Here is a 26903-nt window from a genome sequence, read left to right on the forward strand (position 1 = left end):
ATGTGGTTTCGAACCCCAGTATGGGGGCAGTGGCCCTCTGTTCGGGGATGTCAACCGGGTGACTGTGCTCACCACAGAACCACTTTTCTATCCCAATACGGGCTTGCCCCCTTTTGGCATCCACTCCACCCCCCCACCCACACTTTGTGCCTGACATTTCATGCTAACTTGACTGAGTGTGCTGGCAGGGCGCTGCTGGCATTGGCGAGTCTTATTTGGTCAGTTTGAGCTATTTTTAATACTCACTCGTCCCTTCTGGTGAATTTACACTGAACAGGTTCTGTTTAGTTGAAAAGTGGAGGGGAAATAAAAAAAATGCCTTTAAATCTTGTTCTTATGTCACATTTGCTCAGTGTTCACAGACAGAGGTCAAAAGTCAGTTTTTCTTACAATTAATTTTCCTTCTGACTGCAGAATTCCAGGACTTTGTAAGGTGAACTGTGTGACCTGCTGCTTAGAATGTAAAATAAACGACGGAGAGTGTAGGGAGTTGGCTCTGTATGCACTATTTCAAAGTAAGGAATAGTATGCACAGAGTCCAAGGGTTCCCCTTAGAGGTAAAATAGTGGCAAAAAGAGATAATACTAATGCTCTATTTTGTGGTAGTGTGGTCGAGCAGTAGGCTTATCAAAGGAGTAGTGTTAAGCATTTGTTGTACATACACACAGGCAATAAATGAGGAACACACACTCAGAGACAAATCCAGCCAATGGGTTTTGTTATAGAAAAATATATTTTCTTAGTTTATTTTAAGAACCACAGGTTCAATTTCTACATGTAATATCTCATTTGAAAGGTATTGCAGGTAAGTACTTTAGGAACTTTGAATCATTACATTAGCATGTATACTTTTTACATAAAACACAATAAGCTGTTTTAAAAGTGGACACTTAGTGCAATTTTCACAGTTCCTGGGGGAGGTAAAGTAATGTTAGTTTTAACAGGTAAGTAAGTCACTCACAGGTTTCAGTTTTTGGTCCAAGGTAGCCCACCGTTGGGGGTTCAGAGCAACCCCAAAGTTATCACACCAGCAACTCAGGGCCGGTCAGGTGCAAAGGTCAAAGAGGTGCCCAAAACACATAGGCTTCAATGGAGAGAAGGGGGTGCCCCGGTTCCGGTCTTCCAGCAGGTAAGTACCCGCGTCTTTGGAGGGCAGACCAGGGGGGTTTTGTAGGGCACCGGGGGGGGACACAAGTCAGCACAAAAAGTACACCCTCAGCAGCGCGGGGGCGGCCGGGTGCAGTGTGCAAACGTGCGTCGGGTTTTCAATGGTTTCCTATGAGAGATCAAGGGATCCCTTCAGCGTTGCAGGCAGGCAAGGGGGGGGGGGGCTCCTCGGGGTAGCCACCACCTGGGCAAGGGAGAGGGCCTCCTGGGGGTCACTCCTGCACAGGAGTTCCGTTCCTTTAGGTGCTGGGGGCTGCGGGTGCAGGGTCTTTTCCAGCCGTCGGGAAATGGAGTTCAGGCAGTCGCGGTCAGGGGGAGCCTCGGGATTCCCTCTGCAGGCGTCGCTGTGGGGGCTCAGGGGGGACAACTTTGGTTACTCACAGTCTTGGAGTCGCCGGAGGGTCCTCCCTGAGGTGTTGGTTCTCCACCAGTCGAGTCGGGGTCGCCGGGTGCAGTGTTGCAAGTCTCACGCTTCTTGCGGGGAGTTGCAGGGGTCTTTAAATCTGCTCCTTGAAACAAAGTTGCAGTTCTTTTGAAGCAGTGCCGCTGTCCTCGGGAGTTTCTTGTCTTTCTTGAAGCAGGGCAGTCCTCAGAGGATTCAGAGGTCGCTGGTCCCTTGGAAAGCGTCGCTGGAGCAGGTTTCTTTGGAAGGCAGGAGACAGGCCGGTAAGTCTGGGGCCAAAGCAGTTGGTGTCTTCTGTTCTTCCTCTGCAGGGGTTTTTCAGCTCAGCAGTCCTCTTCTTCTTGTAGTTTCAGGAATCTAAATTCTTAGGTTCAGGGAAGCCCTTAAATACTAAATTTAAGGGCGTGTTTAGGTCTGGGGGGTTAGTAGCCAATGGCTACTAGCCCTGAGGGTGAGTACACCCTCTTTGTGCCTCCTCCCAAGGGGAGGGGGTCACATCCCTAATCCTATTGGGGGAATCCTCCATCTGCAAGATGGAGGATTTCTAAAAGTTAGAGTCACCTCAGCTCAGGACACCTTAGGGGCTGTCCTGACTGGCCAGTGACGACTCCTTGTTGTTTTCTTTGTTTCCTCCGGCCTTGCCGCCAAAAGTGGGGGCCGTGGCCAGAGGGGGCGGGCAACTCCACTAGCTGGAGTGTCCTGCGGTGCTGTGACAAAGGGGTGAGCCTTTGAGGCTCACCGCCAGGTGTTACAGCTCCTGCCTGGGGGAGGTGTTAGCATCTCCACCCAGTGCAGGCTTTGTTACTGGCCTCAGAGTGACAAAGGCACTCTCCCCATGGGGCCAGCAACATGTCTCTAGTGTGGCAGGCTGCTGGAACCAGTCAGCCTACACAGATAGTCGGTTAAGGTTTCAGGGGGCACCTCTAAGGTGCCCTCTGGGGTGTAGTTTACAATAAAATGTACACTGGCATCAGTGTGCATTTATTGTACTGAGAAGTTTGATACCAAACTTCCCAGTTTTCAGTGTAGCCATTATGGTGCTGTGGAGTTTGTGTAAAACAGACTCCCAGACCATATACTCTTATGGCTACCCTGCACTTACAATGTCTAAGGTATTGTTTAGACACTGTAGGGGCACAGTGCTCATGCACTGGTGCCCTCACCTATGGTATAGTGCACCCTGCCTTAGGGCTGTAAGGCCTACTAGAGGGGTGACTTATCTATACCTGCATAGGCAGTGAGTGGCTGGCATGGCACCCTGAGGGGAGTGCCATGTCGACTTATTCGTTTTGTTCTCACCAGCACACACAAGCTGGCAAGCAGTATGTCTGTGCTGAGTGAGGGGTCTCCAGGGTGGCATAATACATGCTGCAGCCCTTAGAGACCTTCCTTGGCATCAGGGCCCTTGGTACCAGGGGTACCACTTACAAGGGACTTATCTGGATGCCAGGGTGTGCCAATTGTGGAATCAAAAGTACAGGTTAGGGAAAGAACACTGGTGCTGGGGCCTGGTTAGCAGGCCTCAGCACACTTTCAATATAAAACATAGCATCAGCAAAGGCAAAAAGTCAGGGGGTAACCATGCCAAGGAGGCATTTCCTTACACAACCCCCCCCCTTATCGAAAGAGGATGAGACTAACCTTTCCCAAGAGAGTCTTCATTTTCTAAGTGGAAGAACCTGGAAAGGCCATCTGCATTGGCATGTGCAGTCCCAGGTCTGTGTTCCACTATAAAGTCCATTCCCTGTAGGGAGATGGACCACCTCAACAGTTTTGGATTTTCACCTTTCATTTGCATCAGCCATCTGAGAGGTCTGTGGTCAGTTTGAACTAGGAAGTGAGTACCAAAGAGGTATGGTCTCAACTTCTTCAAGGACCAAACCACAGCAAAGGCCTCCCTCTCAATGGTACTCCAACGCTGCTCCCTGGGGAGTAACCTCCTGCTAATGAAAGCAACAGGCTGGTCAAGGCCATCATCATTTGTTTGGGACAAAACTGCCCCTATCCCATGTTCAGAGGCATCTGTTTGCACAATGAATTGCTTGGAGTAATCTGGAGCTTTTAGAACTGGTGCTGTGCACATAGCTTGCTTCAGGGTGTCAAAGGCCTGTTGGCATTCTACAGTCCAGTTTACTTTCTTGGGCATTTTCTTGGAGGTGAGTTCTGTGAGGGCTGTCACAATGGATCCATATCCCTTCACAAACCTCCTATAGTACCCAGTCAAGCCAAGGAATGCCCTGACTTGAGTCTGGGTTTTTGGAGCTGCCCAGTCCAGAATAGTCTGGATCTTAGGCTGGAGTGGCTGAACTTGGCCTCCACCTACAAGGTGTCCCAAGTAAACCACAGTTCCCTGCCCTATCTGGCATTTGGATGCCTTGATAGAGAGGCCTGCAGATTGCAGAGCCTTCAAAACCTTCTTCAGGTGGACCAGGTGATCCTTGCCAGGTGGAGCTGAAGACAGCAATATCATCAAGATAAGCTGCACTAAAGGATTCCAACCCAGCAAGGACTTGATTCACCAACCTTTGGAAGGTGGCAGGGGCATTCTTTAAACCAAAGGGCATAACAGTGAACTGATAATGCCCATCAGGTGTGGAGAATGCTGTCTTTTCTTTTGCTCCAGGGGCCATTTTGATTTGCCAGTACCCTGCTGTTAAGTCAAAGGTACTTAAGAATTTGGCAGCCCCTAATTTGTCTATTAGCTCATCAGCTCTAGGAATGGGATGAGCATCTGTCTTGGTGACAGAGTTGAGACCTCTGTAGTCCACACAAAACCTCATCTCTCTCTTTCCTTATTTGGTGTGAGGTTTGGGGACTAGGACCACTGGGCTAGCCCAGGGGCTGTCAGAGTACTCAATTACTCCCAATTCCAGCATCTTGTGGACTTCCACCTTGATGCTTTCCTTAACTTGGTCAGACTGTCTAAATATTTTGTTTTTGACAGGCATGCTGTCTCCTGTGTCCACATCATGGGTATACAGGTGTGTCTGTCCAGGGGTTAGGGAAAAGAGTTCAGCAAACTGCTGCAGGACCTTCCTACAGTCAGACTGCTGTTGGCTAGAGAGGGTGTCTGAATAGATCACTCCATCCACTGAGCCATCTTTAGGGTCTGATGAGAGGAGATCAGGGAGAGGTTCACTCTCAGCTTCCTGGTCCTCATCTGTTACCATCAACAGATTTACATCAGCCCTGTCATGGAAGAGCTTAAGGCGGTTCACATGGATCACCCTCTTGGGGCTCCTGCTTGTGCCCAGGTCCACCAGGTAGGTGACCTGACTCTTCCTCTCTAGTACTGGGTAAGGGCCACTCCATTTGTCCTGAAGTGCCCTGGGAGCCACAGGCTCCAGAACCCAGACTTTCTGCCCTGGTTGAAATTCAACCAGTGCAGCCTTTTGGTCATACCACAACTTCTGGAGTTGTTGGCTGGCCTCAAGGTTTTTACTTGCCTTTTCCATGTACTCTGCCATCCTTGACCGAAGGCCAAGTACATAGTCCACTATGTCTTGTTTAGGCTCATGAAGAGGTCTCTCCCAGCCTTCTTTAACAAGAGCAAGTGGTCCCCTTACAGGGTGGCCAAACAGAAGTTCAAAGGGTGAGAACCCTGCTCCCTTCTGAGGCACCTCTCTGTAAGCGAAAAGCAGACATGGCAGGAGGACATCCCATCTCCTTTTGAGTTTTTCTGGGAGCCCCATGATCATGCCCTTTAATGTCTTGTTGAATCTCTCAACAAGGCCATTAGTTTGTGGATGATATGGTGTAGTGAATTTATAAGTCACCCCACACTCATTCCACATGTGTTTTAGGTATGCTGACATGAAGTTGGTACCTCTGTCAGACACCACCTCCTTAGGGAAGCCCACTCTGGTAAAGATACCAATGAGGGCCTTGGCTACTGCAGGGGCAGTAGTCGACCTAAGGGGAATAGCTTCAGGATACCTAGTAGCATGATCCACTACTACTAGGATGTACATATTTCCTGAGGCTGTGGGAGGTTCTAGTGGACCAACTATGTCCACACCCACTCTTTCAAAGGGGACCCCCACCACTGGAAGTGGAATGAGGGGGGCCTTTGGATGCTAACCTGTTTTACCACTGGCTTGACAGGTGGGGCAGGAGAGGCAAAACTCCTTAACCTTCTGGGACATATTGGGCCAGTAGAAGTGGTTGACTAACCTCTCCCACGTCTTGGTTTGTCCCAAATGCCCAGCAAGGGGAATATCATGGGCTAAGGTCAGAATAAACTCTCTGAAACCCTGAGGCACTACCACTCTCCTAGTGGCACCAGGTTTGGGATCTCTTGCCTCAGTGTACAGGAGTCCATCTTCCCAATAGACCCTATGTGTTCCATTTTGCTTGCCATTGGACTCTTCAGCAGCTTGCTGCCTAAGGCCTTCAAGAGAGGGACAGGTTTCTTGTCCCTTACACAACTCTTCCCTTGAGGGTCCCCCTGGGCCCAAGAGCTCAACCTGATAAGGTTCCAGCTCCATGGGCTCAGTTCCCTCAGAGGGCAGAACTTCTTCCTGAGAAGAGAGGTTCTCTTTTTCTTGCTGTGTTGCAGTTGGTTTCCCAGCTGACTTTCCTTTCCTCTTGGTAGGCTGGGCCCTTTTTTCAGACTCCAGCTCTACTTTTTCACCCTGAGCCTTGCACTGTGCCCTTGTCTTGACACACACCAGTTCAGGGATACCCAGCATGGCTGCATGGGTTTTCAGTTCTACCTCAGCCCATGCTGAGGACTCCAGGTCATTTCCAAGCAAACAGTCTACTGGGATATTTGAGGAGACCACCACCTGTTTCAGGCCATTGACCCCTCCCCACTCTAAAGTTACCATAGCCATGGGATGTACTTTAGTCTGATTGTCAGCGTTGGTGACTGGATACGTTTGTCCAGCCAGGTATTGGCCAGGGGAAACCAGTTTCTCTGTCACCATAGTGACACTGGCACCTGTATCCCTCAGGCCTTCTACACTTGTCCCATTAATTAAGAGCTGCTGCCTGTATTTTTGCATGTTAGGGGGCCAGGCAGCCAGTGTGGCTAAATCCACCCCACCCTCAGAGACTAATGTAGCTTCAGTGTGACACCTGATTTGCTCTGGGCACACTGTTGATCCCACTTGGAGACTAGCCATTCCAGTGTTAGCTGGAGTGGAGTTTGAAGTGGTATCTTTCTTGGGACAGGCCTTGTCTCCAGTTTGGTTTCCAGACTGACTACAGCTACGACACCAGGCCTTTTTGGGATCAAAGTTTTTACCCTTGTACCCAGAATTGTTTTGTGAAGAGGCTTTGGGCCCACCCTCCTGTGCAGGTTTTTGGGGGCCTGTAGAAGACTCTTTACTATTTTTTGTTTTTGGCTGTCTCACCACCCTTCCCCTGGGGAGGTTTTGTGACCCCTTTCTTTTGGTCACCCCCTGTGGAAGTTTTGGACACCCTAGTCTTGACCCAATGGTCCGCCTTCTTTCCCAATTCTTGGGGAGAAATTGGTCCTAGGTCTACCAGATGCTGATGCAGTTTATCATTGAAACAATTACTTAACAGGTGTTCTTTCACAAATAAATTGTACAGCCCATCATAATTACTTACACCACTGCCTTGAATCCAACCATCTAGTGTTTTTACTGAGTAGTCTACAAAGTCAACCCAGGTATGGCTCGAGGATTTTTGAGCCCCCCTGAATCTAATCCTATACTCCTCAGTGGAGAATCCAAAGCCCTCAATCAGGGTACCCTTCATGAGGTCATAAGATTCTGCATCTTTTCCAGAGAGTTGAGGAGTCTATCCCTACACTTTCCTGTGAACATTTCCCAAAGGAGAGCACCCCAGTGAGATTTGTTCACTTTTCTGGTTACACAAGCCCTCTCAAAAGCTGTGAACCATTTGGTGATGTCATCACCATCTTCATATTTAGTTACAATCCCTTTAGGGATTTTCAACATGTCAGGAGAATCTCTGACCCTATTTATGTTGCTGCCACCATTGATGGGTCCTAGGCCCATCTCGTCTTTCCCTTTCTATGGCTAGGATTTGTCTTTCCAAAGCCAATCTTTTGGTCATCCTGGCTAACTGGATGTCCTCTTCACTGGAGTTATCCTCAGTGATTACAGAGAGGTTGGTCCCTTCTGTGAGGGAACCAGCATCTCTGACTATTACTTTTGGAGTCAGGGCTTGAGAGGCCCTGTCCTCCCTAGATAGGACTGGTAGGGGGGAATCACCCTCCAAGTCACTATACTCATCCTCTGTGTTGCCATCCTCAGAGGGGTTGGCTCTTTCAAACTCTGCCAACAGCTCCTGGAGCTGTAGTTTGGAAGGTCTGGAGCCCATTGCTATTTTCTTTAGCTTACAGAGTGACCTTAGCTCTCTCATCTGTAGATGGAGGTAAGGTGTGGTGTCGAGTTCCACCACATTCATATCTGTGCTAGACATTATGCTTCTAAAAGTTGGAATACTTTTTAAGAAACTAAAACTGGTTCTAGAATCTAATTCAAACTTTTCACTAACTTTTAAACTCTAAAAGAAATGCTAACAGGGACTAACACAAGGCCCTAGCAGGACTTTAAAGAATTTAGAAAAATTTCAAATTGCAAAAATCTATTTCGAATGACAATTTTTGGAATTTGTCGTGTGATCAGGTATTGGCTGAGTAGTCCAGCAAATGCAAAGTCTTGTACCCCACCGCTGATCCACCAATGTAGGAAGTTGGCTCTGTATGCACTATTTCAAAGTAAGGAATAGTATGCACAGAGTCCAAGGCTTCCCCTTAGAGGTAAAATAGTGGCAAAAAGAGATAATACTAATGCTTTATTTTGTGGTAGTGTGGTCGAGCAGTAGGCTTATCAAAGGAGTAGTGCTAAGCATTTGTTGTACATACACACAGGCAATAAATGAGGAACACACACTCCGAGACAAATCCAGCCAATAGGTTTTGTTATAGAAAAATATATTTTCTTAGTTTATTTTAAGAACCACAGGTTCAATTTCTACATGTAATATCTCATTTGAAAGGTATTGCAGGTAAGTACTTTAGGAACTTTGAATCATTACATTAGCATGTATACTTTTTACATAAAACACAATAAGCTGTTTTAAAAGTGGACAGTGCAATTTTCACAGTTCCTGGGGGAGGTAAAGTAATGTTAGTTTTAACAGGTAAGTAAGTCACTTACAGGTTTCAGTTTTTGGTCCAAGGTAGCCCACCGTTGGGGGTCCAGAGCAACCCCAAAGTTATCACACCAGCAGCTCAGGGCCGGTCAGGTGCAAAGGTCAAAGAGGTGCCCAAAACACATAGGCTTCAATGGAGAGAAGGGGGTGCCCCGGTTCCGGTCTTCCAGCAGGTAAGTACCCGCGTCTTCGGAGGGCAGACCAGGGGGGTTTTGTAGGGCACCGGGGGGGACACAAGTCAGCACAAAAAGTACACCCTCAGCAGCGCGGGGGCGGCCGGGTGCAGTGTGCAAACACGCGTCGGGTTTTCAATGGTTTCCTATGAGAGATCAAGGGATCCCTTCAGGGTGGCAGGCAGGCAAGGGGGGGGCTCCTCGGGGTAGCCACCACCTGGGCAAGGGAGAGGGCCTCCTGGGGGTCACTCCTGCACAGGAGTTGCGTTCCTTTAGGTGCTGGGGGCTGCGGGTGCAGGGTCTTTTCCAGCCATCGGGAAATGGAGTTCAGGCAGTCACGGTCAGGGGGAGCCTCGGGATTCCCTCTGCAGGCGTCACCTTGGGGGCTCAGGGGGGACAACTTTGGTTACTCACAGTCTTGGAGTCGCCGGAGGGTCCTCCCTGAGGTGTTGGTTCTCCACCAGTCGAGTCGGGGTCGCCGGGTGCAGTGTTGCAAGTCTTGCAGTTCTTTTGGAGCAGTGCCGCTGTCCTCTGGAGTTTCTTGTCTTTCTTGAAGCAAGGCAGTCCTCAGAGGATTCAGAGGTCGCTGGTCCCTTGGAAAGCGTCGCTGGAGCAGGTTTTTTTGGAAGGCAGGAGACAGGCCGGTAAGTCTGGGGCCAAAGCAGTTGGTGTCTTCTGTTCTTCCTCTGTAGGGGTTTTTCAGCTCAGCAGTCCTCTTCTTCTTGTAGTTTCAGGAATCAAAATTCTTAGGTTCAGGGAAGCCCTTAAACACTTAATTTAAGGGCGTGTTTAGGTCTGGGGGGTTAGTAGCCAATGGCTACTAGCCCCGAGGGTGAGTACACCCTCTTTGTGCCTCCTCCCAAGGGGAGGGGGTCACATCCCTAATCCTATTGGGGGAATCCTCCATCTGCAAGATGGAGGATTTCTAAAAGTTAGAGTCACCTCAGCTCCTTAGGGGCTGTCCTGATTGGCCAGTGACTCCTCCTTGTTGTTTTCTTTGTTTCCTCCGGCCTTGCCGCCAAAAGTGGGGGCTGTGGCCGGAGGGGGCGGGCAACTCCACTAGCTGAAGTGTCCTGCGGTGCTGTGACAAAGGGGTGAGCCTTTGAGGCTCACCGCCAGGTGTTACAGCTCCTGCCTGGGGGAGGTGTTAGCATCTCCACCCAGTGCAGGCTTTGTTACTGGCCTCAGAGTGACAAAGGCACTCTCCTCATGGGGCCAGCAACATGTCTCTAGTGTGGCAGGCTGCTGGAACCAGTCAGCCTACACAGATAGTCGGTTAAGGTTTCAGGGGGCACCTCTAAGGTGCCCTCTGGGGTGTAGTTTACAATAAAATGCACACTGGCATCAGTGTGCATTTATTGTGCTGAGAAGTTTGATACCAAACTTCCCAGTTTTCAGTGTAGTCATTATGGTGCTGTGGAGTTCGTGTAAAAGACTCCCAGACCATATACTCTTATGGCTACCCTGCACTTAAAATGTCTAAGGTATTGCTTAGACACTGTAGGGGCACAGTGCTCATGCACTGGTGCCCTCACCTATGGTATAGTGCACCCTGCCTTAGGGCTGTAAGGCCTACTAGAGGGGTGACTTATCTATACCTGCATAGGCAGTGAGAGGCTGGCATGGCACCCTGAGGGGAGTGCCATGTCGACTTACTCGTTTTGTTCTCACCAGCACACACAAGCTGGCAAGCAGTATGTCTGCGCTGAGTGAGGGGTCTCCAGGGTGGCATAATACATGCTGCAGCCCTTAGAGACCTTCCTTGGCATCAGGGCCCTTGGTACCAGGGGTACCACTTACAAGGAACTTATCTGGATGCCAGGGTGTGCCAATTGTGGAATCAAAAGTACAGGTTAGGGAAAGAACACTGGTGCTGGGGCCTGGTTAGCAGGCCTCAGCACACTTTTAATTCAAAACATAGCATCAGCAAAGGCAAAAAGTCAGGGGGTAACCATGCCAAGGAGGCATTTCCTTACAGATAGGGTGACAGGTTTTCCCCTAATACACAACATTTAAATGACTAAACTGTGCAAACATTTCAAAATATATTTCAGTAGTTGTGAATGCCCTTTTTTATATGTGTGTGATTGAAAAATATTTTAATAGGATGAAAACAAATCAGAATACTTTACATGTTCATGTGCAAAAGATATGTTTTCTGAAACCCAATTTTCACAGATTGTTAACACACTATATAGTTTTATCAGTAAAGCTGCAAGTTAGTGGAGAGAATTTTGAACGTTTCTTGGAAAGTTATTGTGTGTAGATGACAATGTGTTACATCATGGTTTAATAATGTTTTCATTATAATGGAGTGTTTAAACAAACTGAGAAACACTCCTGCCCTGATGGCAATGTTGTTAGTAAACTAAAAGAAGTCCTAGGTTATGTGGACTATACCTCATGGGGATGTGGGCTAGATTCTTGTGATGCATGCAGCAAACTTTGGCTCACTTAAACAAAAGAGTTTTTTTTGTACTGCAGAAATGCTGAGCTCACATATTTGAAGGTGCAATCATATGTGAGAATTAAGAAAAATGCGACTCTAAACTATTTGCCTGGGATCACAATTTAAGACCTGTTTACAGGTCAAGTACATTACAGTTAGGTCGAGTAGATTATTTAAGTTACTCAACCTGCAGGTCTAGTAAAATATTTATGATTTTGGAGCCCTTGCTGGGATCCTGCTAACCAGGCCCCAGCACCCGTGTTATTTCACTAAACTGTGCCATTTCTTCCACAACTGGCACCCCCCTGACTCACAGCCAAGTCCCTTGTAAAAGGTACCAGTGGTACCAAGGGCTCTGCGGCCAGGGAGGGTCCGTAAGGACTGAAGCATGTATTTTGCCACCCTAAGGCACCCCTCACACAGCACATGCACACTGCCATTGCAGCTTGTGTGTGCTGTTTGAGAGAAAAAGGTAAACTGACCATGCCACCCATCTCTCGGTGCCATGCCTACAACCACTGCCTGTGGCATAGGTAAGTCACCCCTTTAGCAGGCCTTACAGCCCCAAGGCAGGGTGCTCTACACCACAGGTGTAGGAAGCTGGCTCTGTATACACTATCAAAATGAGATGTAGTGTCCACAGAGTCCAGGGGGTTCCCCAAGAGGCTTGACAGGGCAATAATAAATAATACTGATGCTTTATTTGTGGTAGTGTGGTCGAGCAGTTAGGCTTATCAGAGGGTAGCGTGAAGCATTTGTTGTACACACACAAGCAATACATGTAAACACACACTCTGACTTCAATCCAGACCAATAGGTTTTTATATAGAAAAATATTCTCTCTTAATTTATTTTTAGAGCCACAAGATTCATTTAGCAGATAAGTGCATTAAATGAAAGGTACCTTGCATAGTAATACTTAGAACGTTGAATGGAATCAACTGTGTACAGTTTTTCCTAAAATGGCAAAAGGCTATTTTAAAAGTGGACACAGCAATTTTCAACAGTTCCAGGGGGCGGTAAATAAAGTACAGTTTTTGAGGTAAGTAAACTTACGGGTTCAATCTCCGGGGTATAGGTAGCCCACCGTTGGGGGTTCAAGGTAACCCAAACACCCAGCACCACGGGGCCGGTTAGCTGCAGAGGTCAAACAGAAGCCAAAATAACATGGGCGCCTATTGAGACAGGGGGTACTCCGGTTCTGGTCTGCTTGCAGGTAAGTACCTGTGTTGTCTGAGGGCAGACCAGGGGGGTTTAGTAGAGTACCAGGCCCCCCCCCCCCCCCCAAGTAGGCACAGAAACCACACCCTCAGCGGCACAGGGGCAGCCAGGTACAGTGTGCAAACAGGGCATCGGGTTCTCGATAAAACTCAATGGAGGGACCCGGGGGTCACTTAGGCGCTGTAGGCAGGGCACAGGGGGGCTTCGCGGGAAAGCCAATGACTGGGCAAGGGTGAGGGACGCCTATTGGTCGTTGCTGCACTGGTGGTCGGTTTCTCTTGGTCCTGGGGGCTGTGGATGCGGTGCTTCTCCAGGCGTCGGATATCTTCGTCCCGGGTAGTTGCAGTCAGGCAGTGTTGGGGGCCACCCAAAAGTGGGGGCTCGGCCAGGGGGGTTGGCAGGGGGGGGGGGGGGGATAGGCATCTCCACTGGCTAGAGTGCCCTGGGGTACTGCAACACCAGGCCTGAGCCTTTGAGGCTCACCACCAGGTATTACAGTTCCTGTAGGGGGAAGGTGTGAAGCACCTCCACCCAGGACAGGCTTTGTTTCTGACCACAGAGTGCACAAAGGCACTCACCCCATGTGGTAAAAAACTAGTCATCTATAAGATGCTCTCTGTGTGCATTTCTCAATAAATCCCACACTGGCATCAGTGTGGGTTTATCATGCTGAGAAGTTTGATACCAAACTTCCCAGTATTCAGTGTAGCCATTATGGAACTGTGGAGTTCGTTTTGACAAACACCTAGACCATATACTTAATACGGCTACCCTGCACTTACAATGTCTAAGAATGGACTTAGACACTGTAGGGGCATAGTGCTCATGCATATATGCCCTCACCTGGGGTATAGTGCACCCTGCCTTTGGGCTGTAAGGTTTTGCCTATGCCACAGGCAGTGGTTTGTGGGCATGGCACTGAGGGGAGCACACACAAGCTGCAGAGGAGTGAGGGGTCCCCAGGGTGGCATAATACATGCTGCAGCCCTCAGAGACCTTCCCTGGCCATAGGGCTCTTGGTACCAGGGGTACCTTTTATAAGGGACTTAACTGTGTGCCAGGGTTGTGCCAATTGTGGAAACAGAGGGTCAGTTTTAGGGAAAGAACAATGGTGCTGGGGCCTGGTTAGCAGGGTCTCAGCACACTTTCAAAGTTGGCATCAACACTAGGCAAAAAGTGGGGGTAACCATGCAACAGTGGCATTTTCCTACAACAGGTGAGGGCATAACTGCATGAGCAATATGCCCCTACAGTGTCTAAGTCAATTCTCAGACCTTGTAAGTGCAGTGTAGCCATATTGACTACACAGGCTCAGTTTGTCCTCAAAACCTCCACAGCTCCATGATTGATTTATTGAACAACGCACACAGAGGGCATCCTAGATACGCCCCCTGTATTTTACCCAACCCTTTAGTATAAGGCTGACCAGTTTGTGCCAGCCTGCCATTAAGACAACTTTCTGACCCCATGGGTCAAAAGCCTTTGTGCTCTCTGGGGTCAGGAACAAAGCCTGCTCTTGGTGGAGGTGCTTCACACCTCCCCCCCTTGCAGGAACTTCAACACTTGGCTGGCCTCATGTTACATTGCCCCATGGTATTCCAGCTAGTGGATTTGACTGCCACCCCCCACCCAGACCAGGCCCCACATTTGGCGGCAGGTCGGGTGGGAAATTTAGGGAAAACCAGGAGGAGTGACCACTTCTGCTGGGACACCTCTAGGGTGTTCAGAACTGAAGTGACCCCTCCCTGCAGAATCCTCCATCTTGCTTTGGAGGAGAATAGCCAATAGGGGTAGGACTGTGCCCGCCTACACAAAGGGAGTGGTGCAGCCACCCTCTGGGTCAGTAGCCATTGGCTACAACCCTCTGACCCTGTAATGCCCCTAAATCTAGTATTTAGGGGCACCCCAGAACCTTGGTCTTCAGATTCCTGGAGACCTAAGAAGAAGAAGAAGAAGGACTGAAGAGCTGACCTCAGCAGCAAAGACTCCAGATGAGAACTGCCTTGGCTCCAGCCCTACCAGCCTTTCTGCAGGTTCAAAGACTCCTGCTCCAAAAAGGCGATGCATCCTGCAGGACCAGCAACCTCTACAAACCCCCAGAGGACTCTGTCCACCAGAGGACCAAGAACTCTCGAGGAGAGTGGCCCTGTCCACAAGAAACTTCCAGGAAGGAAGTCAGAGCTACCCAGATCTGTGAGCCCTGTCCACTCTGCCCAGATGTCCAAGGCCTGTGTCCAGGTGGCCCACCGATCCAGAAAAGATCCCCAGACAATTCCAACCTAGAGTCCACCCTGGGTTGACCCGTCCTGGTCAACATGACGCCGCCGGCAGCCTAAATTCCAGAGGACCCTCCTGACAATGTCCGGATCCGACAAAAATTCCCGACACCCAAAGGTACCTCTGCACGCACAGCCCCCTGGCTTTGAGGAATCCCAACAATAGGCTAGCAACACCCAGCGGGCACCTACCTTACCTGTCCAGCCTTTGGTTTTCCACAACCGACTCCCTGGAACCAGCCAACAGCATCTTTTTGATCCATGGGTTTCCCCATTGAAAAGCATTAAGCGACTGACGTGGTGTTTGCACCCAGCCGCCCCAGTGCCGCTGAGGGTGTGTGTTTGGTGCTGACCCAGGGGCCCCCCTCCTGGTGCTCATTTAAACTCTCCAGGTCTATGCCCTGTAGTTGCGGGTACTTACCAGCAATCTGTTTCTTTCCAAGTGCCCCCAGTCTCCATAGGATTCTACTGAAAATCCAACTCCAACTTTGACCTCTGCGCCCGGCCAGCCCTGTGTTGCTGGTGATACACTTTTGGTGTCAACTTGAACCCTAACCAGTGGACATCCTGACACGCAAAGACTGAGACTGTAAACCAAGTACTTACCTGTAAACTATGCTAACGCTTTTCCTCCTCGAGGACTGCATTGCTTTATATGAGAAATTGCACTAAGAGTCTACTTTTGAAACTGAAAAGTGCTACTTGTAAACTGTTTTACCAGCAAAACCTAAACAAAGTATATTTAATATGTAAGACCGATACAGACTTACAACTGTACTTACCTGCACAAAGATCCTTTTGGTTCTAGAAATAAAGTAACAAAGTATATTTTTTCTATATGAAAACATAGGCCTGGAGTTAGACTTTGAGTGTGTGCAACAAATGCTTAGCACTACCCCTCTGATAAGCCTCACTGCTCGACAACACTACCACAAAAGAGAGCATTAGTATTATCTAGTTTAGCCTCTGGGGATCCACTGGACACTGTGCACACTATATCTCATGTTGATGTACTGTATGCTGAGCCAGCTTCCTACACCAGACAGAAAATGACTTCACTAACCTCATGTGAGTTTCAGCATAAAAATTGCAACAATTCACTGCATTTGTTTTTCCTCAGACAAGCAAACGGGCTTTGTTTGGGATGCCCCAGCCTGCTGGATGTTACCTGTCTGTGGCTTGATACAAAGGAACAGCATGTTTGGCACAGGGAGTCAAAGTAATTAGTTTTAAAGCCAGTTATGACTAAAAAATAGAATCTCGTCATTTTAGCAGCATGCCATGCATCCTGCATGGGAAGGAAAAACAAAGGAATACTGTTAGAGGGGTTAGAGAGACACGCATGCACAGACGGCCGTTTGCACAACAGAAGTTTCAAGTAAAGCTTTAAAAGTGACAGCATTCGTTTTGAGAGGCTTTCCAGGGTTGTCTGACATAGGCAATTTTTAAACTAAGTGGAAAGGAAAGCAAGCAGCTAGACAGCGAAACATACTTCATCCAGAACTTTAGCTAAACCTGCAAGGTTTGGGAACATTTGCTTGCATGATTAAGTTGTGAACATGATTTCCAGCATCCCACGTGTTCCTAGTGCTTTCAGAAAGATGTAACTTTGCACAAGTCCCTCTACCATGGAATCTTGAATGTGGTGCATACTTTTTTTCCTACGAATGTCAATGCCATTGTAAGGAAATGCCTCCTTGGCATGGTTACCCCCTGACTTTTTGCCTTTGCTGATGCTAAGTTTTTATTTGAAAGTGTGCTGAGGCCTGCTAACCAGGCCCCAGCACCAGTGTTCTTTCCCTAACCTGTACTTTTGTTTTCACAATTGGCACACCCTGGCATCCAGGTAAGTCCCTTGTAACTGGTACCCCTGGTACCAAGGGCCCTGATGCCAGGGAAGGTCTCTAAGGGCTGCAGCATGTCTTATGCCACCCTGGGGACCCCTCACTCAGCACACACACTCTGCTTGCCAGCTTGTGTGTGCTGGTGAGGACAAAACGAGTAAGTCGACATGGCACTCCCCTCAGGGTGCCATGCCAACCTCACACTGCTATGCAGTATAGATAAGTCACCCCTCTAGCAGGCCTTACAGCCCTAAGGCAGGGTGCACTATACCATAGGTGAGGGCACCAGTGCATGAGCAATGTGCCCCTACAGTGTCTAAGCAAAACCTTAGACATTGTAAGTGCAGGGTAGCCATAAGAGTATTTGGTTCGGGAGTCTGTCATACACAAAGTCCACAGTACCATAATGGCTACACTGAAAACTGTGAAGTTTGGTATCAAACTTCTCAGCACAATAAATGCACACTGATGCCAGTGTACATTTTATTGTAACATACACCCCAGAGGGCACCTTAGAGGTGCCACCTGAAACCTTAACTAACTATCCGTGTAGGCTGACAGGTTTTAGCAGCCTGCCACACTCGAGACATGTTCTGGCCACATGGGGAGAGTGCCTTTGTCACTCTGTGGCTAGTAACAAAGCCTGTACTGGGTGGAGATGCTTATCACCTCCCCCTTGCAGGAACTGCAACACCTGGCGGTGAGCCTCAAAGGCTCACCCCCTTTGTTACAGCACCACAGGGCATTCCAGCTAGTGGAGTTGCCCGCCCCCTCCGGCCACGGCCCCACTTTTGGCGGCAAGGCCGGAGGAGATAATGAGAAAAACAAGGAGGAGTCACTGACCAGTCATGACAGCCCCTAAGGCAACCTGAGCTGAAGTGACTGACTTTTAGAAATCCTCCATCTTGCAGATGGAGGATTCCCCCAATAGGGATAGGAATGTGACCCCCACCCCTTGGGAGGAGGCACAAAGAGGGTGTAGCCACCCTCAGGGCTAGTAGCCATTGGCTACTGCCCTCCCAGACCTAAACACCCCCCTAAATTCTGTATTTAGGGGCTCCCCTGAACCTAGGAACTCAGATTCCTGCAACCTGAGAAGAAGAGGACTGCTAAGCTGAAAAACCCTGCAGATAAGACGGAGACACCAACTGCTTTGGCCCCAGCTCTACCGGCCTGTCTCCCCACTTCTGAAGACACTGCTCCAGCGACGCTTTCCCCAGGGACCAGCGCTCTCTGAATCCTCAGAGGACTGCCCTGCTCTAGAAGGACCAAAAAACTCACGAGGACAGCGGCTCTGTTCACCCAAGACTGCAACTTTGTAACGAAGGAACAACTTTAAACCAACTTGCGTTTCCCGCCAGAAGCGTGAGACTTGCTACTCTGCACCCGACGCCCCCGGCTCGACTTGTGGAGAACAATCACTTCAGGGAGGACTCCCCGGCGACTGCGAGACCGTGAGTAGCCAGAGTTGGCCCCCCTGAACCCCCACAGCGACACCTGCAGAGGGAATCCCGAGGCTCCCCCTGACCGGGACTGCCTGACTCCCAGATCCCGACGCCTGGAAAAGACTCTGCACCCGCAGCCTCCAGGACCTGAAAGATCGGAACTCCAGTGCAGGAGTGACCCCCAGGAGGCCCTCTCCCTTGCCCAGGTGGTGGCTACCCCGAGGAGTCCCCCCCCCCCCTTGCCTGCATCACTGAAGAGACCCCTTGGTCTCCCATTGATTTCCATTGGAAACCCGACGTGTGTTTGCACACTGCACCCGGCCGCCCTGTGCTGCTGAGGGTGTACTTTCTGTGCTAACTTGTGTCCCCCCCCACCCTCCCCCTCGGTGCCCTACAAAACCCCCCTCGTCTGCCCTCCGAAGACACAGGTACTTACCTGCTGGCAGACTGGAACCGGGGCACCCCCTTCTCCATTGAAGCCTATGCGTTTTGGGCACCTCTTTGACCTCTGCACCTGACCGGCCCTGAGCTGCTGGTGTGGTAACTTTGGGGTTGCTCTGAACCCCCAACGGTGGGCTACCTTGTACCCAAACTTGAACCCCGTAGGTGGTTTTACTTACCTGCAAGAACTAACAAACTCTTACTCCCCCTAGGAACTGTGAAAATTGCCTAAGTGTCTAGTTTTAAAATAGCTATATGCGATTTATTTGAAAACTGTGTATGCTATTTTGATTATTCAAAGTTCCTAAAGTACCTACCTGCAATACCTTTCATTTAAAGTATTGTTTGTAAATCTTGAACCTGTGGTTCTTAAAATAAACTAAGAAAATATATTTTTTCTATACAAAAACCTATTGGCCTGGAATTGTCTCCGAGTGTGTGTTCCTCATTTATTGCCTGTGTGTGTACAACAAATGCTTAACACTACTCCTTTGATAAGCGTACTGCTCGACCACACTACCACAAAATAGAGCATTAGTATTATCTCTTTTTGCCACTATCTTACCTCTAAGGGGAACCCTTGGACTCTGTGCATACTATTCCTTACTTTGAAATAGTGCATACAGAGCCAACTTCCTACAGCCATCATATATTCAATTCACACGGCATACAATAAAACTTTGCAGATAATCTGAAATCTTTTAACTTCTCATTAATAATGAACATATAGCCCATTTGATATAAATGGAACAATTCTGAATGTATATCATGAAAAGTAAGGGTACTGACTTTAGGAAGTACTGCGATCAACTAAAGCCCAATGAATTTCAGAAAACCAGAATATTGTACATACCTGTTTTTTAGCAACTGCATCCAATTCTGGTAGCAATTTTGGCCACTGATCTGGCCAATCGTGTTTTATCATCTCCACCACAACACGAGCAAAGCCTACTTTAATGTCAGTTTTCTCTAGCGTAATGTGTTTGACTCCCTGCGATGGAGAAAGAAGTCTATTAAAGGCTCAGCAGGGAAGCAGTACAAAACAACACTATGCAAGAAACAAAATGAAGAACATACTATATAATAACCTAACAGGCAGAGGAAAACTCCAAATACAGCAGTGGCCACTTTCCAGTACCACTCTATTCTCTACATAAAAGCTACTGTACATTTACAACAGTGTCCTCCTGCACACTTCTATGTTTTACTGCCACCCTCAAGTTGCTATCCCTTTGCACAGCCAGACCCTTTTCTCGGTACTCACATTGCTAATCAAGCTCATCACATTTATCTTCAATAACTGTTTTTCATTCTCTGACATTTCTGCCCAGCGTGCCCTAAAAAAGAAAGATACAACTGATTACTAACTGCATACATTCAAATACTTTCCTAAACACAAACCAAAACAAACATGTCTATTGTACTACTTCAAAAACACTTGTGCAATAGTTGGACACAAGAAAGGGGTGGTCGTCTTTGGTTACATGCCTTGCAAGTTTGATCTTACATTAAAATTGAATGTTTGATATTTCACATACTGGAAAAGATTTAGCGCAAATAAAATATTTGGGGCAAACTCCACCTATGGAGGAAAAAGCAGAATATCGCATTGGGCTCTGCTTCAATGGGTATAGATCTCAACAGCACTTTGATTAGCCAAGATCCAGCCCCAACTCAGGTCTGCCAATGGGTAGGAAAGTACAAGTCAACACTTCCTTACAGTTTGTGTGATCTGCCAAAAAGAGAATCTTTACTTACCTCCTATAGTGTGCTCTAACAGCTAAATATTTCCTAGCAAGTGGTATTTTACAGATTAGTAAACTATAGAATAATTCCATCCTATGATAAACAGTGGTTCCTTTGGAATCAATTCAACAATTAGCATATTAGGGAGACAAGCAGAACCAACCCCAACGAAACCAAATGCAAAGAAAAAAGTAGATCTACAGTAAACATTATAATAATATCTAAAAAAATAAAATAAAAAAAAGATAAATAAATAGATAGATGACAACTAGTTCAAGGGAACAAGTATTAGGTGCACAGAGAAGGAAACGAAAAAGAGAAAAATAAAGTCTCAGTTTTGGCTTATATAATAAATTATATAGTGGAAGCATCTGCGTTTTGATCCCTAGCACCAAGTTTTCATGGGGTCTTCATCAAGACAGAAACTGAATGTATGTCCTACAACAAAAAGGGTTTTGTTATGGCCCCTGCTAAAGACAGCTAGAGACGGAAGAACTGCTGAGGGAGATACACATCTTCCTTCTACTACTGATGTCCAACATTATAGAGAACAATAAAAATAAAAAAAATTTAAAACATCAATTACACACACACATATACACACACACAAACACACTTTACAGTGGTGGGTGCCCTTGTAGTACATACATATAGAACCCAGCCCAACAGAAACACGCGCATTATCAAACGCTAGTCGCAGGACACAGTTCCAAATATGATGCTTTAATTTGCTACGAAACCAGTATTCATTTTTTTTTTCATTATAATTTCCTGTAGAAGGTTCTGAGTAAAAGGGGTGGATGTAAACCGGCATAAACTCACCACTGCTCACTGGAAAATAAAGATTCATGTCATATAAACTACTATGGCCCTAAGGAAAAAACTAAACACTATCCTTAAAAAATAAACGCTATCCCTGAAGCTTTTTTGAACTTCAAAATGATTTGGTGCCGCCTTGTGGATGAATAAGAGTATTAACCTACTTTAATCTATGTTTTATTCAAACAAACCTAAAGAGGATAAACGTGCAGGTCTGTGACACTTTAGACCAGGACCAAGCGCAAGCAGCTGGCTCATTGCGTGTAAGGCACATTAAACGAATACTCACATTGAAAAACTAGCATTGAAGGCTGCTGCTGCTAGTTAAACAAAAGTAATTATTTGAAGGTGCCCAGACATAGAAAATAAGAGATTGTAGTTCATGTTTCAGCAAACTATAACCATTAAGTAAAGAACTCTGACCAAGAGATAGCCCCAGCCCTCTGATATACCTCTGTAAAAAATTGGTTTCCAGAGATTTTCATTTTTGATGTGTGTGTTTGGCTCATTAGAGAAGTCATTTAGCTTGGGCAGACATTGCTGATCCGGACCGAATTTTTCTGGACAACATTTTTTTAATTGGCGGATGTGTTGCAATGATGATGCAATATTTCAAGAACCATGAGAGCTATAATCTTCATTTTGGTGTAAAACCACAGGTTTTGGAGGTCATGGGGTCAGAGACAGAAAATAACTCATGAGAGCAACCATTTTCATTTTCCAAAATGGCAGCTATAATAGAGGAAGAAGAGCTATATAGAAATGAAAAAAAATGTTTAATCCTTTTTTGTATATACCAAACAATGTTTATGATCTGAATATAAAAAAAAATGTTTATCACTCCTGTTTTAGACATTTTCATAGTTCACTATTTGTTTCGGCAATCGCTTGTGGTACATTTGCAGAATAGTAAACATTTGAGAAGAGCATATCTACAGGGACATCTTTTTGTATCACAGGTTTTGCAAGTATATGTACGTGGAAGTTCTGTGGGTAGATGTTTTAGAAATTTTGTAGGTTATATCACCCCATCAATATCTTCCCAACCAAATTCACACTGATCTTTCTCTACATATGCAGGATCTAAAATATTGTCCCCACACAGAATATGACGTCAGTGGAAGGTCACTTAGAGGGACTGATCTCTGGAACTCACTGTACCAAAGATCGTCAAATGTGTGACAGAACTGGTTTTCCACACACCCACACAAGGTATTTTCTATGTCTTTAAAGTCACATTCTTCTTATGTCACAGCAGATCCTCTTAGGAACTTCACAGGTTCAGCAGTTAAAACTCCAACCTTTGTTCTAATTTTGCTCATAGAGTCATCACCCTTAAGAATATGTACCTTGATAAGAACAGTGGGCATCTCTGGGTCAAGTTTCTGGTACAGAATATGAAGCCGAATTAAGTGTCTTTTCTCACCTGTTCCATAACTTTTCCAGAAATCTAACAATCCTTGCCTTATGAACATTACAACAAATCTAAGTAGCACAATAATATCATCTGTCATTTCACAGTACAATTACTTGATTGGAACCATTTCGGAGAACCCACTCAACATGTGGCACAACACAAAGGTCAGCTTCCTCCAATTTGCTGATACGTTCTTGAACTATATGGCCCGTACCTTTTGAATATCTCTCTGCAGACACAAACTCCTCATTGAGGATCATTACACTTGTAAGAATTGGAAATTCAGTGTTGACTGAAGCTTCAGCAATGTTTTGGAGAGTAAACATCGCCAAGTTCATCTAGTTCGATGCTGCTGACCAGACTTTATCAAGTTGCACAGATATAGTTATTGAATATTTGATGTAGGCAAGGTCAGTGGTTCCACCTGTAGACATTTGTCTAATTTTCTCACATTCTTTGACAGATAGTTCAAGATAACTGACAAAGACAATGTGTAATTCTTACAAGGTGCACACTGACTTTGATATCTGTAGAACAGTATGAACGACCTCTCTGAAGCTTTGCATGGATGAAATTCTGACCATTCACAACTGTGGCATAGTCCACAACAACAGCAGTTTTCAATGAAGACACATTTTCAAATCTAAATTCATCAGTTGAAAGCTTTTTATCGAGCTCTTGTACAAGTTTGTGCTTCACTGATTTGGTTGCAACAGCTCCATCAAATAACCTGTTTGTTGGAACAAGATGATGCAACACAATGTCCTTGAGAAATTCACCCCTCTCTTTTGTTGTATCGATCTCTCTATGTGTTTCCGAAAGCTGTTTTTTGGTAACCTGTTTTGTAGTGGCTGGTTGGACGAAACTCTTACTATGGCAATGAAAATGTTGAAGTTTAGCTTCAGTGATTATGTCAAACAGCATTTTCTCTTTCAATACAAATCTTTCCTGCTTCAGTTCTGCGTATAGTTTCAATGCGTGTTCTAGGACATCTAGTAGACGTGTCTTTGTATTGTTATCCACATATTGGTCGGTCACGAAGTTGTGTAATCGCACAGTCTGTCATTTCAAAGGGGTTTCCTTGCTGCTGCATGAAATAAAGAAGGCTGTCAACACATGTTTATTAAAACGTTCCCCTCTCTTTCCCGTAAGTTCCTTGGTGAGGAACAGTTTCATGATGGTCCATTAATTTTGAAAATGGTCATCTCTTAGAAAACATTGCAAATAGAAAGTACTTCATGGTAAACTAGCTGCCACTGAGCAACAGTCACTTTTACATGTCTGAGCTTTTCTGTGATCTCTGAATCGCCTGTTCCAGTTATTATATATATATATATATATATCTCACCAACAGCATTGAACCTTCCCTCTCCTTCACCATAAAATATATCTTTGGATTAACTTTTTGTAGAGGTATGGTGTTTCCATCTCTTGCTTCTTCGCTCTTTCCAAATACCAGGACCCAGATCTCAGGTATGAAATGAAATTCATGAAACACAGTAATCAGTGACTTCACAGTCTTCAGATGCAGCTCCCAATCACTTTCCCGATCAGCATGTACCAAGTTTTTCCCTAGAACGTTCATATGTAAAACATTTCCCCAGTACATGCAAAGTTCTGATTTTTCTTCACATTTTTAACAAACCCTACAAACTTGGTTTTCTGATTTTGAACTGAGCGTATTGAACACTGCCCATCTTTCCATTATTTCTTCTGAATGAAATGCACCCTGTGCCCTGTTCACTTCTGAGATAAGATATGCAAAACAATTTGACATTCTTGTTCCAGAAAGCATTCCAATGCAATGTTTCTGTAGCCTCAGATATGATGAGCCTGCCTTGTAAGAAAATGGAAATAATAAGTTCCGCTCAATACTGACTGGACAGTCTTCTTCCAAAAATGTCAGCCTCAATAAGTGCATCATCTATGCCACATCCACTGAGATAACTTCCTGCACATTTCAACACAACCTTTGTCAAGTGGAAAACGCCTAGGATAAAAGGTTATCAAATTGTTCTGGATTGCTCATAAAAAGTCAGCTACAATACAGAAAACACCTTGTAGGAAGTTGGCTCTGTATGTACTATTTGAAAGTAAGAAATAGCATGCACAGAGTCCAAGGGTTCCCCGGATAGGTAAGATAGTGGCAAAAAGAGATAATCGAATGCTCTATTTTGTGGTAGTGTGGTCGAGCAGTAGGCTTATCAGAGGGTGTGTTAAGCATTTGTTGTACATACACACAGGAAATAAATGAGGAACACCCACTCAAAGACTTACTCAAGGCCAATAGGTTTCTATATAGAACAATATCTTTTCTTAGTTTATTTTAGGAACCACAGGTTCAAGATTTACAAATAATACTTTAAATGAAAGGTGTTTCACTCAGGTATTCTAGGAACTTTGAATAATCACAATAGAATGTACAGTTTTGACAAAAATGGCAATCAGCTATTTTAAAAGTGGACACAGTGCAAAAATCAACAGTTCCTGGGGGAGGTAAGTATTTGTTAAGTTCACAGGTAAGTAAAACACTTACAGGGTTCAAAGTTGGGTCCAAGATAGCACACCGTTGGGGGTTCAAGGCAACCCCAAAGTTACCACACCAGCAGCTCAAGGCCGGTCCGGTGCAGAGGTCAAAGTGGTGCCCAAAACACATAGGCTTCAATGGAAATAGGGGTGCCCCGGTTCCAGTCTGCCAGCAGGTAAGTACCCGCGTCTTCAGAGGGCAGACCAGGGAGGTTTTGTAGGGCACTGTGGGAGAGGGACGGGGGGGGGGGGGGGACAAGCAGGCACAGAAAGTACACCCTCAGCGGCACAGGGGCGGCCGGGTGCAGATTGAAAACAGGCGTCTGGTTTCAACAGAAATCAATGGGAGACCCGGGGGTCTCTTCAACGATGCAGGCAGGCACGGGGGGGGGCTCCTCGGGGTAGCCACCACCTGGGCTAGGCAGAGGGTCGCTCCTGCACTGGAGTTCGGTTCCTTCAGGTCCTGGGGGCTGCGGGTGCAGTGCTGTTTCCAGGCGTCTGGTTCCTTGCAGTACCAGTCGCAGTCAGAGGGAGCCTCTGGATTTCCTCTGCAGGTGTCACTGTGGGGGCTCCGGGGGGGTCCACTCTGGCTACTCACGGGCTTGCAGTCGCTGGGGAGTCCTCCCTGTAGTGTTAGTTCTCCGCAGGTCGAGCCGGGGGTGTCGGGTGCAGAGTGGAAAGTCTCGCGCTTCCAGTGGGAAACGTGTGGTCTTTAAAAGTTGCTTCTTTGTTGCAAAGTTGCAGGTTTGTGGTGATCAGGGACGCTGTTCTCGGGAGCTTCTTGTTCGTTTTAGATGCAGGGCAGTCCTCTGAGGCTTTAGAGGTCGCTGGAACCTGTTGGATGCATCGCTGTTGCCGTTTTTCTCGAAATGGGGAGACAGGCCGGTAGGGCTGGGGCCAAAGCAGTTATCTGTCTTCTCTGCAGGGCTTCAGGTCAGCAGTCCTTCTTCTTCTTAAGTTGCAGGAATCTGATTTTCGGGGTTCTGGGGTGCCCCTAAATACTGAATTAAGGGTGTGTGTTTAGGTCTGGGAGGGCAGTAGCCAATGGCTACTGTCCTGGAGGGTGGCTACACCCTCTTTGTGCCTCCTCCCTATTCCTATTGGGGGAATCCTCCAAAACCAAGATGGAGGATTTCTAAAGGCAGAGGTCACCTCAGCTCAGGGCACCTTAGGGGCTGTCCTGACTGGTGGGTGACGACTCCTTGTTTTTCTCATTATCTCCTCTGGACTTGCTGCCAAAAGTGGGGGCTGTGTCCAGGGGGCGGGCATCTCCACTAGCTGGAGTGCCCTGGGGCATTGTAACATGAAGCCTGAGCCTTTGAGGCTCACTGCTAGGTGTTACAATTCCTGCAGGGGGGGAGGTGTGAAGCACCTCCACCCAGAGCAGGCTTTGTTTCTGGTCTCAGAGGGCACAAAGGGCCTCACCACATGGGGTCAGAAACTCAACTCTCAGCAGCAGGCTGGCACAGACCGTCAGTCTGCACTGAACAATTGGGTAAAATACAGGGGGCATCTCTAAGATGCCCTCTGTGTGCATTTTTTTAATAAATCCAACACTGGCATCAGTGTGGGTTTATTATTCGGAGAAGTTTGATACCAAACTTCACAGTATTCAGTGTAGCCATTATGGAGCTGTGGAGTTTGTTTTTGACAAACTCCCAGACCATATACTTAATATGACCACACTGTACTTACAATGTCTAAGAATAGACTTAGACACTGTAGGGTCATATTGCTCATGCAGCTATGCCCTCACCTGTGGTATAGTGCACCCTGCCTTATGGCTGTAAGGCCTGCTAGAAGGTGGCTTGCCTATGCCACAGA

General features: G+C 46.9%; 1 protein-coding gene across 2 annotated transcripts in view; it reads right to left on the minus strand.

The window, feature by feature from the left end:
• LOC138296808 (exportin-5-like) overlaps positions 1 to 26903 on the minus strand; it is a 1097230-nt gene that overhangs the window by 978095 nt on the left and 92232 nt on the right. For both annotated transcript variants that reach the window (XM_069236256.1, XM_069236254.1), the window contains exons 3-4: positions 19836 to 19908; positions 19425 to 19562 (exon numbers count right to left, since the gene is read on the minus strand). In XM_069236256.1, the coding sequence (XP_069092357.1) occupies positions 19425 to 19562; positions 19836 to 19908 (211 nt within the window). The remainder of the gene's footprint in view (positions 1 to 19424; positions 19563 to 19835; positions 19909 to 26903) is intronic.

The sequence above is a fragment of the Pleurodeles waltl genome, chromosome 5 (assembly GCF_031143425.1).
Source record: "Pleurodeles waltl isolate 20211129_DDA chromosome 5, aPleWal1.hap1.20221129, whole genome shotgun sequence".
Lineage (NCBI taxonomy): Eukaryota > Metazoa > Chordata > Amphibia > Caudata > Salamandridae > Pleurodeles > Pleurodeles waltl.